Source organism: Elaeis guineensis, chromosome 4 (assembly GCF_000442705.2).
Source record: "Elaeis guineensis isolate ETL-2024a chromosome 4, EG11, whole genome shotgun sequence".
In the NCBI taxonomy this organism is placed as follows: Eukaryota; Viridiplantae; Streptophyta; class Magnoliopsida; order Arecales; family Arecaceae; genus Elaeis; species Elaeis guineensis.
This window is the reverse complement of record NC_025996.2, coordinates 140989435-141003108: the sequence shown is the minus strand read 5'-3', so window position 1 is coordinate 141003108 and position 13674 is coordinate 140989435. Positions and strand designations below refer to the sequence as shown.

At 44.9% G+C, this 13674-nt stretch overlaps 1 protein-coding gene across 2 annotated transcripts; it reads right to left on the bottom strand.

Moving 5' to 3' along the window:
• Window positions 1-327: 327 nt before the first annotated feature.
• LOC105060838 (superoxide dismutase [Fe], chloroplastic) lies at window positions 328-8026 on the bottom strand. 2 transcript variants are annotated; one of them, XM_010944689.3, is made up of 8 exons: window positions 7857-8026; window positions 7666-7731; window positions 7398-7586; window positions 6910-7081; window positions 6698-6816; window positions 887-913; window positions 741-764; window positions 328-645 (listed from the first exon to the last, which is right to left on the bottom strand). In XM_010944689.3, the coding sequence occupies exons 1-8, from the start codon at window positions 7953-7955 to the stop codon at window positions 439-441; spliced, it is 903 nt and encodes a 300-aa protein (XP_010942991.1). In that variant the 5' UTR covers window positions 7956-8026; the 3' UTR covers window positions 328-438. The 2 variants fall into 2 exon arrangements, with proteins under 2 accessions (XP_010942991.1, XP_019701449.1); XM_019845890.3 differs by lacking the exon at window positions 6698-6816 and adding an exon at window positions 1716-1756.
• Window positions 8027-13674: the final 5648 nt, after the last annotated feature.

Below are 13674 nucleotides of genomic sequence, written 5' to 3'. Positions count from 1 at the left end.
ATCTCTTATTTTATTTTCCCAGCTTGCCTTCGCATACTGGAGTGGAATATCAGAAGGAACCCCGATACGCATTTAAAATGCAGAGACACTGAGGATTGGTGGAGTCGGGAGATTATGGCTTCCTATCTATGGACCTTTCATGTGCTCCTGGTTTTCCTTTCGAAACGAGGGTAGAGGATGTTTCAAAACTAGGCTTCTTTTCATTAGACTGAAATGGCTTTGATTCGCTTTAATGCTCTGCTCAAACACTAGATATGCTCCCTACCCCTGAGAGATGCATAAACTTCGATCAGTGTGACGCAAAAAACAAGTGGCACTGAAGCAACATCTCAACAATCTTGCCGATACATTTCATTAAGCTACCAAGTATAATTGAACTCACCGTTGGTTTTGCTTAACTAACTTGGCATATGGTAAAAGTAAACAAGATGGTTTCTTTCATTCAGACTCTGAATTATTGTCGCTGTCCACATACATCTCCACAGCCTCACTGTTGGTGATTTCTACATCGTCTTCTTGTCTTCTCCTCTCGTCTTCTCTTGCTCTCTCTGCAGCTCGAGCCATTGCTATGTCAAGCCTTGAGCTAACAATGTCCCATGAAACAAGCTTCTCAATAAAAATGGACACATAATCAGCTCTCCGATTCTGCAAAATGTCACAGACAAATTAGGGAACATATTGCAACATATATTGCCCTAGTTTGACAGTCATATGAATGTATGCTATTGACGGAAGCTAACCTCATAGTCAAGGTAGTAAGCATGCTGCACAGACAGAAAATTTGCATGGGAACATTAACAATAGATCAGTACATGCTCTTCATCAGCCAGAATATAACTTCAAGAAAAAAACAAAGAAAGAAAGAAGGAAAAGAAAAATCACTTACCTCCCAAACATCAATTGCAAGGAGAGGCTGTAACAAGGCAACAAACTCTAATGAGATCCTCTACTGATAAAGCAATATCAGCAACGCCAATAGTTGCAACACTAAAATTCGTCAATGGATAAAATGTATTGTCAAAAGAATATGCAACAAAGCTTAAATTTAAAGTTCAACAAATGTTCCTCCTAGATAGGCACATACAAGTCTTCAAAAAGTTTTAGGTAGTTAATTAATGGGCTATTCCCTGGCAAACATCTTAGGGTACAATAAGCAAAACTGACTAAACAAAATCTATTTAAATGGACGGCTCAGGAAAAAAAAAAGTTATTGCTTTCATCAACAAAATTCCTCTGCAATCCAAGGATTCAACATATACAACCAAAACTTGTACCGATCGAGATATCTTTGGGAAATGTGCAAGCTTGTCCTACCAGCCTATTGCTATGTTGAATTTTGAGCGCTACTCAAGGTAGATACAAGATGAATATCTACGAGATCCATAAGGAATGGAAAAACTCTATTCACATGTTATCTGCTCGTTTACTTATCCAGTCAACATTCATTACGCTACAGTATTGAGATGAACAAATCTAAAAGCTTGTCCAATTGGACTCGCACTGTATAACAATGACCACCCTACTCAAGGTAAATCCAAGATGAGCACTTCTGAAGTATCAGTCCGACATGGAAAATCTCTATTCTTATATCGTCTACACATTTACTCATGCATATATAGAAGTACAGAAATTGTTGACATTTAAGAACAGTGATGCAAAAACTTGTTGCCATTTCAAGCTTTGAACATGTAAAAATTAATGGCATGCAACTATACCTTCAATAAATCCATATCAATTGGCCATTGATCTCTTTTAGCTGCTCATCACAAGAAACAAAGCTGTTATGATGTGATTCCATCATGAACTCAGGACATAGTTTATTATGACTCAACAGATCTTCATCTTATACATGGTATATAAACCGACTCCAGAGCTTCATCACGATTCATCAGTTTGTTTGCCATATCAGGTAGAGAGATTAACTATGGAAAACTGTCAAATAAAAATGAATATCATTTAAAAAAAAAAAAAAGCTTGGTTCTCTTGGCATAGGCTCCCAAAAAAGTGTTGCTAAAACAGACGAATTATTCTCAGTGCCCTATCAGTTTCAGGCTTTCAGCCACAAGAGACTTCAAGACAGAGAGAGCTTGAAATTATTGGGTGGATGTCTGGCCAGGACACCACCTTGCAAGATCCTTTCAGTACCACGCGATGCAGCAGGAAGAAAAAAGAAACAAAATAAAAGAAAAACAATCAAAATACGTAGATCAGCCACAAAAGGGCTCGCCTCCATGGGACATGCAAACTTCACTATGAAAAAAAAAATTTACAAGAGGAGATCTCACCCTCAACCCTTGTACACCCAATTCTCTCTCACTAGAAGTTCCCCTCACAAAAACTCTCTCTCTCTTGGAAGACCCCCTGAACCCCTGAAGTGCCTGGCGACCGCTGTCCAGGAGCCTCCTGCTCCTTCTCTCTCAACGCTTCCGCCTCTCTCTTCTCTTGGGTTCCGTACGAGCTTCGTACGGCACAAAAAACCGAACCACCTGCTTCACTGTTCGTCACAGGGCCCTTTTTAAGGGTTAAACAGAGGTTTAAAACCTATTTAGAGATGGATTAGAAGTCCTAAACAAAGCCAGATAACTTCTGAACCGTCGGATCAAGATCGGGAGCCACCCACGCCCTCAGATCGCGCTCTGGTCCACGAAATAGTGCCGTGGACTGCGAGAAACGCGTGGGAAATGCCCACGCGGTCCACAGGCCCAGCCGTGGACCGGGGCAAAGGGCCAACAGGCCGCCTGGGCCGGCTCGCTCCCGTGCGCAGGCCTGCGCGCGCCTGGGCCGCGCGCCTGCCTGGGCCGCCCGCCCGCATGGGTCGCGCGTCCCGCGCGCCGCCGCCTGCGGCCGCGCCGCTGCCGCCAGCCACCGGTGGTCCTCTGCCGCCTCGAATCTCGTGCCGACTTCAAAAGCTCGTATCTCCTCCATCCGAACTCCGTTTCAGGTGATCTTGGTCTCGTTGGACTCCGTTTTTTCGTCGCGAACCTCGCTGTGGACTCAATGTGGGCTGAATCTCGAGATATCAAATCCTAACAATCTCCACCTCGACTCGATATTCGACCTCCTCCAAACTCCAAGAGTTTCTGGATCTCCTCGCCCCCATGCCCTGGGGTAATCGCCTGCTGATCATGGATGGGCAAACATGGGAGTCGAGCCAGGCTGCTCAATCCCATCTCCATCGTATGCTGTGCTCCTCCTGACCTGAGACCTGCTCGGGGCATCGTCCTGCGGCAATAGGAATCTCACCTTGCGACGTCGCCTCTCGTCCTCCTGAGTCTCCTGTCTCGTGCCCGATCCGCCTCCTGGAGCTCCACCTTGCTCTGAGCTCCACCTGGCTCCCGAAGCTCCACCTCGCACTGGGCTCCCTGCCAGATAATAATGTCCTCTGCTCCCCTTCTTCCCCTCCAGCATAATCCTATCGCTGCGTAACATCCTCAGGATTCCTCCACCAGCTACCGTCCTGTAGCCTCTTGAATCCAGTCTGCTAAGTGAGATAAGATTCCGCCTGAAATCGGGTATGTATCGGACCTCCCCCAAACTTCTCACTGCACCGTCATGTGTCCTCCAGCTGACCGTCCCAATGCCTCTGATCGCACAGCTCGATCCATCCGGCAGATATACAGTGTCCTCACTATTCTCCAGGGAGTCAAACTGCTTCTCTCTGCAACATACATGATAGGGGCATGCAGAATCTAATATCCACTGCTGGAAAGAAATAGATACCTCGTCAGATATCTCCAGGACATCTCCATCTGAATCGCTGCCGACCGTCGCTGCAGCAGCCACCATCCGATTTTTAAGTTGAGGGCAATCTCTGGCTAGATGCCCCAACTCCTCACACCGGTAACACCTGATTTTGCTCAAGTCCCTCCTGGACTTGGACCACCCTCGTTGCGATCTCCTGTCGCTCCGTCTACCGCCTCTTGCTCCTCCAGAAGCCACCAAAGCTGAGCTACCGCCACCTGAGCTCGATGCTGGGTTCTCCCTCTTGAGAACCTCGTTCTGGAGTATCGCCGCGGTGATCTCATCCATCTTGATGGTGCTTTTCCCCACTAGAAGAGCAGTCACCAAGGACTCGTACGAAGGGGAAAGTGATGCCAGCAAAACCAGCGCCCTGGTCTTCTCCTCAACGTTCTCGCTAACGCTGAGGAGGTCGGTGAGAATCTTCTGGAAATGGCTCAGATATTCCTGCACGCTCTGTCCCTCAGTCATCCGCAGTTGGTAAAACTGCCTCCAGAGGAAAAGTGTGTTGGTGAGAGACTTTGCCATGTATAACTCCTCGAGCTTCGACCACAGTACCGTCGGGAAAGTCTCGCTCAGCACATGGATCACCACCTCATCCGCCAGATACATGCGGATGGTACTCACCGCCTGCATCTGTAGCCGTTTCCAATCCCGCACCTCCATGGTGGTCGGCTTCTCATCGCACAAGAGAGCTTCGATCAACCCCTGTTGGATGAGCACGTCCTTCACCCTTGCCTGCCACAAGGAGAAATTGCTTTTACCATCAAACTTGTTGATCTCCATCTTGATTGTTCCTGTCTTCTCCATCTTCAGTCTTGCTCACCACCACTGCAATCTGCGTCCTTGTACCGCCTTGCTCTGATACCACTTGTTGGGTGGATGTCTGACCAGGACACCACCTCCCAAGATCCTTTCAGTACCACGTGATGCAGCAAGAAGAAAGAAGAAACAAAACAAAAGAAAAACAATCAAAATACGTGGATCAGCCACAAAAGGGCTCGCCTCCACGGGACATGCAAACTTCACTATGAAAAAAAAATTTTACAAGAGGAGACCTCACCCTCAACCCTTGTACACCCAATTCTCTCTCACTAGAAGTTCCCCTCACAAAAGCTCTCTCTCTTGGAAGACCCCCTGAATCCCTGAAGTGCCTGACGACCACTGTCCAGGAGCCTCCTGCTCCTTCTCTCTCAGCGCTTCCGTCTCTCTCTTCTCTTGGGTTCCGTACGGGCTTCGTACGGCGCAAAAAACCGAACCACCTGCTTCACTGTTCGTCACAAGGCCCTTTTTAAGGGTTAAACAGAGGTTTAAAACCTATTTAGAGATGGATTAGAAGTCCTAAACAAAGTCAGATAACCCCTGGACCGTCGGATCAAGACCGGGAGCCACCCATGCCCTCAGACCGCGCTTCGGTCCACAAAATAGTGCCGTGGACCGCGAGAAACACGTGGCAAACGCCCACGCGGTCCACAGGCCCCGTCGTGGACCGCACGGTCCACGGTGGACCGCCCGGTCCACGGTGGACCGCCCGGTCCACGGTGGACCGTCCGGTCCACGGTGGACCGGGGCAAAGGGCCAGCAGGCCGCTTGGGCCGGCCCGCTCCCACGCGCGGGCCTGCGCGCACCTGGACCGCGCGCCAGGCTGGGCCGCGTGCCCGCCTGGGCCGCCCGCCCGCGTGGGTCACGCGTCCCGCACAGGCCTGAGTCGCGCGTCCCGTGCGCCACCACCTGCGGCCGCACCGCTGCCGCCCGCCGCCGGCCGCCGGTGGTCCTCCGCCACCTCGAATCTTGTGCCGACTTCAAAAGCTCGTCTCTCCTCCATCCGAGCTCCGTTTCAGGTGATCTTGGTCTCGTTGGACTCCATTTTTCTCCGCGAACCTCGCTGTAGGCTCAATGTGGACTGAATCTCGAGGCGTCAAATCCTAATAGAAATGTGGTAAATTTTCATCTAACTTCATGCCTTCTCAAAGAATGTTTCATTCAGAGTCCAAACATATTATTTCCAACCAAAAATTCCCACTGTTGAGGCCAATCCTTGGAGGAAACAGTGGAGAGTTGATACCAAGTTGGTAGGCAATCATTAGGAGTAAAGCTCCAACGGTAAAAATAAAGATGATGCCATGTGGTTGTAGAAATATTCGGCATTCATTTTTAAAAGTGAAAGGTGACGAAAAGCATTTGAATGTCATACAACTTGATCATTAATAAACCATAATATTGCTGTTGGACAAAGTACTAGAAGAAAGATTTAAAAAAAAAAAAAAAAAATTCGACAACCATAATGAACAGACATGGCTTTATTTGGAATAATAATAAATGTCATTTACCTACTTAGTAACCATTAAAACAAATTGTGGAGAAAATGAAGTATCCATGAGCGATTTCCACAGACCAAGAGAATGCACGGGACGAGTTTATGTTAGACTAGAGTGGGAGAGAAAGGCTTTAGTATTGATCCTTCATTCAGGCCAAGATGATGTTTCCATGTATTCAGCTGAATGAATTTCATTAATAGTCATATTCTGTACTAGAACACCTTATATCAAGAAGCTTCTCAGACTTCAGTTTAGATTATCCTGAGTGGGTTGCAGAAGAAATACTAGGCATAAGCATGGCAAAGGTGCTTCTGATAATGAAAATAACGAGGATATGCTTCTGATAATGAAAATAATTTATCTTATAAATCATTTAGCAGTGTAAAATCCAATATAGCATTGAAATGCATCATATGACTTAATATGGCATAGAGAATCCTCTCAATTAAGCTAGTAACATGCCCGACCAAGGTGCAATAGCAGAAGCCTAGTTGATATTGTAGGCTGTTCTAATTTTCAAGCGATCAGCCATGGTATGAAGAACAGGTTAGGCAAACACTATTGGAATGTGCAAGGAAATGGAAAGACAGCAGATGAGAAGCTAAGTGGAAACTAGAAAGCGTCTGCAGCAATGTGCTTACTGAATAATCCCAAACCAAAGGATTCACAGCATTAGGAGTCTTAGCTATCACAAGCTTGTTGTCCTTCTCGGAGGGACAAGGATTAACAGCATTCCCCACATCTAACCTATTCGCCTTGTCTGAAGGGAATGGAAAGGAAATTAGGAAGAAACCAATCAAGAAGTATGTTTAAGTCGGATAAGATAAAGAAACAGAGAAAAGGTTCTCCTCACACGCAAGCCAAGCCCAACCAGAACCAAACTGTGCCGATGCAGCTTCTCTGAACTCCTTCAGCATTCTCTCGAACGAACCAAAGTCCCTCTCGATCAATTCCATAAGCTTCCCAGATGGCTTCCCTCCACCACCTGGTTTCATGGATTGCCAGAAAAAGTCATGATTCCAGACCTGCAATTGAATCAACACGAAACAAAGCTCACCGCCACCAAAATGAAGAAAACGAGGAACAAAATGTACACAGAAATGAGATTTTATCTTAAATCTCGAAACTAATATATAAGCAAGAAAGCCATCCCTATTGAACTAGCTCAGAGATCTATCTTAAATAATCGAAGCATAGATACTGAGACGCAAAATGACAAGCATGTATCAAGCATTTTAAAGAGAGAGAGAAAGCGATGACAACGCTCCATCACTTCCAGCTCCATCTCTTCCCTTGGCTGCATGGACGAATGGAGGAAGGCAATGGGAGCGGAGGACTCGCCTGGGCTGCATGGACGAATGGAGGTAGAGGGCTTCCCTTGTTGTAGGAGGCGATGACAACGTCCTCCAGTTCCATCTCTTCCAGTTGGGTCCCCGCAATTTGGGCGTTGAGGCCGTCCACATGGCTCCGGTGATGCCTCCCCCAATGATGCTCCACCGTCTTCCGGCTCATGTGCGGCTCCAACGAGTCCTACAACCAACCAAATGAAGGGGAAAACGTCACAATATTAAGAGGGATACAATATTGGAGTTGGGAGTAGAAGCCATACTAACGGATATGGAGGACGCTTGAGCTCAAACTGGGCAGTGATGAGTGCGCACCGAACTTTCCTCCTCTGTTAAAAAGCGAAGAACAACAGAAAAGATTATACAGTTCTGGAAGAAACAACGACATGGGTTTAGGGTTTAAAGGAGAAAACAGAGGGATTTCAGAGGGAGAGAAGGGTGGAAAGAGCGAGACCTCGTTGGGAGTAGGCCATAGGAATGAGCGTGGGGAAGCTCTAATGGAGGACGAGCGCACTCCACAAGCAAAGGAAAACGGAAGAGATACTCCGTGCATCCTTCGCTCCCTCGCCTTATCTCCTTCCCTTTTTTTTTTTTTTTTTTTGCCCCGTTTAAGAGGATCTCCTTTCCCTCTTTTGACACCGGTTAAATGGTAGCTTGCGGGTCCACCGTAATAGGGACCCCTTGAGATCGAGATGATCGAATCCAATTTATTATGATCGACGGTTTCAGAGCATTCCACCACCTTTTGCATGATGGATTGATAAAAATTCTATCATTAAAGATTCCAATGCAGAAGCCACATGATGACGATGCATAGTTCATGATTCAATACCCATGCCTATGATCAATTTGTAGATGTGATGCATGATTGCTTCGACATACAGAAGGACAGTGGTTGTTAGTTCATATTATATCAAGAATCCATAAGCAAAGGAAGAAGAACCTTAAGGATCAAGAAAGTGAAGATCATTGGAAGAATGAGTCTGCAAATACTTTATATAATAAAGGAGATGATAGTTGCTACTCGAGCAATTCACAGCCATGGAGACGAAGGAGATGACGCTTGCTGCCGCAGCGATCATGGCATCTAAGAAGTTTGGATTAAAGCAGGTTGTTAAAAATATCCAATTTAAACATATATTAAAAGTTTCATATGTTTTTTTTTTTTTTTTTTGGGTAAAAGATAAGGAGCAGAGCTCTATTAACATAATATAAAGCTTACATACAGCAGGAGGCCCCCAACAAAAAGTAACAGAACTATTACAAGGCACCCCCCAGCCCAACACACCCTTACAGCACAAGGCAAAATATAACAAAACTATTACACTCTTACTCCTGCGCAACCTCCCGTGGGGCAGGCACCACCACCTACGATGCAGATGGTTCCTCCATCATCTCTTATGACACGATCTGTACTCGATCTGTTATAGTCCAAAACTTAATTCAGCCCATAAAAGCTCAAAAAAAAAAAAAAAAAAAAAAAAAAAAACAACAACAGAGGAATTCAAAATCGGAAAGAAGACTCCCGATAGGAGTCTTCTTCTCCGACGAGATCCGGGCTAGATCAGGACTCCTAGGACCCCTCGGAGTCCTAGGGCCCCCTATAAGAATACCCTTCTTCTTTGAGACCGGACATCGGCCTCTTCCCTCTCTCCTTCTCTCCGATTTTTTCGAAATAGAGCCGCGGACACCACCTTGTCTTCGCCGTGACTGCTCTCCGACGAAGTCACCGGAGATCAAGATAAGCTTCTCTCCTTTTCCTCTCTTCCTTCCCCTTCTTTCCGTGCTCTTGTGCGCGGCTGCCGGCGATGAGAGTCGCCGATTTCCGGTTGGAGAAAGAGACCTCTGTTTTGGTCTCTTTTCCGTGGATTTTTTCCGGCACCGGCGATCGAAATCGATCGCCGGCCACGCTCCTCCGTGATCGGGGGAGTGGCCTCCGTCGGCCGCCGGCCTCCGCTGCGGCGGCCGTGGCCTGAATGGCCTGGCAAAAGAGGGGACGCCGGTCCCCTGTTCCGGCGCGGGAAGAGCCAAGAAGAAGAAGAAGAAGAAAAAAAGAAAAGAAAAGAAAAAGAAAAGAAAAGAAGAAAAAGAAGAAAAGAAAAGAAAAGAAAAAGAAGAAAAAGAAAAAAAAAAAAGAGAAAAAGAAAAGAAAAGAAAAGAAAAGAAAATAATAATAATAATAATAATAAAAATATATATATATATATATTTATATATATATATATGAACAAATAAATAAATAAATAAATAAATAATAAAATAAAATAAAATAAAATAAAATGATGAGAGAGAGTTTCTCTCTCTTCTTTCAGTCTGAACCCTGACTTCTCTCTCTGGAATTGAACTTTCTCTCTCTACTTTCTCTCTCTAGAATTTTCTCTCTCTAGGATATTTCTCTCTCTTGATGGATTTTTTTCTCTCTCTAAAGTTATTCCTCTAGGATTAGCGAAGTGGAAGGCTTCATTGATGATCTTGATTGAGTATAGGGAAGAGTCTGATTTTAAGTGAGATTTTGATTTTGGGATTTGTTAAATTTAATTTTGAATTCAAATTAATGTAAAAATATAATTTTGGATAATAGGCACGGAAGAATCTCCTAGAAGTTAGTCGATCTGTTCATTCAGTGCTCCGTGAAAAGTAAGTAATGAATCATCTTCTCAAGATATTCCATATTTATTCTGAAAATAAATAATTATTTTTTGAAATTATGCATGATTTATGAAATTATGTTTTGAAAGAAAAGTGCTTTTGAAATATTATGGTACGTCGATTTATGCACATGTTTAGTGGAAAATTATGATATATTATAATACAAAGTATTTTGATACAAATCGAATTTATGCTCTCAGCCTAACTATGTTTCAGTGAGCCCCGCCAATGGGGATTATACGTTGGTACTCAGTGGACCCTGCTAGTGGGGGTTGTGCGCTGGTGTTTGTGGACCCTGTCAGTGGGGGTTGTGCGCTGGTATTTGTGGACCCTGCCAGTGGGGGTTGTGCGCTGGTATTCTGTGGACCCCGTCAATGGGGGTTAAACGTTGGTCATAGTCAAGCCTGTTGAGTTACGAGTGTTTTGAATCGAATCAGATTTATAATTATATTATATGTGAATATTTGAAAATATTTGATTTATATTAAATCAGCATGAAATATATTTTTATGTTTATTTGCAGCATTATTCTTGAAAATTATATAATATCTGAAATATCTGGTAGAGATACTTGTTACTTACTGGGCTGTCTAGCTCATTACTTTTCTTTCTATTTTTCAGATTCAGATAATTAATTTCAAGCGTGGGAAGAAATATTGGGATAGAGCTTTTAGAGGCGAGATTTAGCATTGTCAACTTCATTGAACCTAGACCTATTATTTTATTTTTAGCAAAAATTTTATTAGATGTAAGATATTTATTTTAATTACTTGAATTAGAGTTGAATAATAAATATTTGAATTTATTCCGCTGTGATGCATTGATATCGTGATGAGATGCCTTGCATGCTTATGGAGAGAGTTCTTCATAAGTATGCGGCGGTTGCCGCGACCCTCGATTCACAATCTCGGGTCGGGGGCGTGACAAGATCCATCTCCAGTGATCTTTCAGCCTGCGGCATCGCTATCTCATGTCGAAATGGTTTCACCACCTCCACCTGAGTAGTCCCGAATCTCGGAAAGACATGTTGCTCACCAACGCCACCCTGGAAGCCCAGTTCCAAGAAGGCAACACTCCCTTGGTCCCTAATCGAAGCATGATTCAAATCCAGACCATCGATCTCCTCATCAATCAGCAACTCGTGTCGCTCGGGATCCTAAAATCGAGCAGAGGCTCCAAGAGTTGGACCAGTGGATTGAAGCAATTCGCAACCACACCCCTGCATCACCGATGAGTTTGATAGTGCTCCACCTTTCAGCTCCGACATAATACAAGAACCACTCCCACGAAATTTTCAGATCTCTGAGTTGGAGATGTATGATGGGACCACCAACCCTACTGATCATCTGGAGAGCTTCAGAACAAAAATGCTCCTTCAGAGGGCCTCGGATGTTAGGCCGTAGGGTGCTGGGCAGTCCATGGAGGCCGCGTGAACCGATCACGTGGTCCATATGTGGTCCACGGGCGATTTTGCATGATCCAACAACTCTGGAGCGAGCCATTCACAATCGGATGGCTGAGAATGACTTCGAACGTGATCAAGCTTGATTTGAGGCTATAGTGCACGATCAGACGGCTTTGATGAGAGTCGATCATAATCGAATGGCCACAGATTCTTCTAGGGTTGATTGAAACTCAGTATTCCTGGTGTAATAATGGTTTTGAGATTTTGGAGCCTATACAGTTTCGATTGATGAGCCATTTATTGCATTGGATAGTTGGTGACGTCCTGGAGGTACAGAAAGGTTTCAAGAGAGATTTCAGCGAGCTTTTATGAAGATTTTAGAGCTTCTTGTTGAGAGACTCTTATACAAGAGTTGAGTGGTGAGTTCCTCTTGTATTGGTTGTATTTTATTCTCTTTTAGTGAAGCTTGCATACCCCATAGAGGTAGGCTTGAGGCCGATCTATGTATTTATATTATATTTCTTATTATATATTTTTTTCTTTCTGCTACACTGTGTGGTATCGGATCCTGCACAACAATTGGTATTAGAGCAAGATTATACCAAAGCATAGATTGCGGCGGTGATGATCGAGATAAAAGATGGAGAAAATAAGCACAATCAAGATGGAGATCAACATATTTGATGGAAAGAGCAATTTCTTCTTGTGGCAGGCGAGGATGAAGGACATGCTCATCCAGTAAGGGGTGATCGATGCTCTCTTGTATGAGAAGAAACCAACCATGGAGGTGCAGGATTGGAGGTGGTTTCAGATGCAGACGGTGAGTACGATCCATTTGTACCTAGCTGATGAGGTGGTGATCTACGTACTTGGCGAGACTTCTCCGATGATGCTATGGTCGAAGCTCGAGGAGTTATACATGATGAAATCTCTCACCAATACCCTCTTTCTCTAGAGGCAGTTCTACCAGCTGTGGATGGTTGAGAGACAGAGCATGTAGGAGCATCTCTACCACTTTCAGAAGATCCTCACCTATCTCTTCAGCATTGACTAGAAAGTTGAGGAGAAGATCAGGGCACTAGTCTTGCTAGCATCGCTTTCTCCTTCATATGAGTCCTTAGTGACTGCTCTTCTAATGAAAAAGAGCACTATTAAGATGGACAAGGTCACCACGACGATTCTCCAGAATGAGATTCTCAGGAGGAAGATTCCAGCTTCGAGTTCAGACGGCAGCTCAGCTTTGGTATTTTCTGGAGGAGCAGGAGGCGGCAGATAGAGTGACAGGAGATCGCAATGAGGGTAGTCCAAGTCTAGGATGAGAGACTTGAGCAAGACCTAACGAGTTGGGGTATCTAGTCAAAGATTGCCCTTAACTCAGAGATCGGACGAGAGCTACTACAACGATGGCTAATAGTAAGTCAGAGGATAATGTCCTGGAGATATCTGACGAGGTATCTACTTCTTTTCAATAGTAAATTTTAGATTCTGCATGCATCTATCATATATGTTACAGAGAAGAGCAGTTTGACTCTCTGGATAGCAGTGAGGGCACTGTTTATCTACCGGATGGATTGAGTTGTGCGATCAGAGGCATCGAGACGGTCAGCTGAAGGACACATGATGGTGTAGTTAAGAAATTGGGAGAGATCTGATACATACCTGATTTCAGATGAAATCTTATCTCACTGAGCAGACTGGATTCGAGAGGTTACAGGATGGTAGCGGTAGAAGAATCCTAAAAGTGTTGCATGGTGATAGGGTTATTCTAGAGGAAAAGAAGAGGATGAGAGAATATTACTATCTGACAGAGCCCAGTATGAGGTGGAGCTTCGAGAGCTAGGAGGAGCTCAGAGCGAGGTAAAGTTACAGATGGAGGTGGATCGGGTACTAGATTGAAGAATCGGGAGGACGAGAGGCGACATCGTAGAGTGAAGTTCCTATTGCTGCAGGAGACTTCCCCAAACAGATCTTTGGTTAGAGTGGACACAGCCCATCATGGAGGTGGGATCGAGCGGTCTGGCTCGACTCCCACATTTGTCCATCCATAAGACAGTAGGCATGCCCCAGGGCATGGGGGTGAGACAGATCATAGGTTCTCAGAGATAGATAGAGATCGAATTTTGAGTCGAGATGAAGATTGTTGAGATTTAATACCTTAAGATTCGGTCCACATTAAGCTCACAGTGAGATCCAGGATGATGAACGAAGTCCAACGAGC

Bases quoted from the DNA above. Each gene is read 5' to 3' on its own strand.
- LOC105060838 (XM_010944689.3), bottom strand. From the start codon at position 7,955: ATGCACGGAGTATCTCTTCCGTTTTCCTTTGCTTGTGGAGTGCGCTCG. The intron at 6,817-6,909 runs GTGAGGAGAACC...CATTCCCTTCAG, and splicing joins TGGTTGGGCTTGGCTTGCGT to ACAAGGCGAATAGGTTAGAT. The intron at 914-6,697 runs GTAAGCACATTG...GCCTTGTTACAG, and splicing joins CTTTGGTTTGGGATTATTCA to CCTCTCCTTGCAATTGATGT.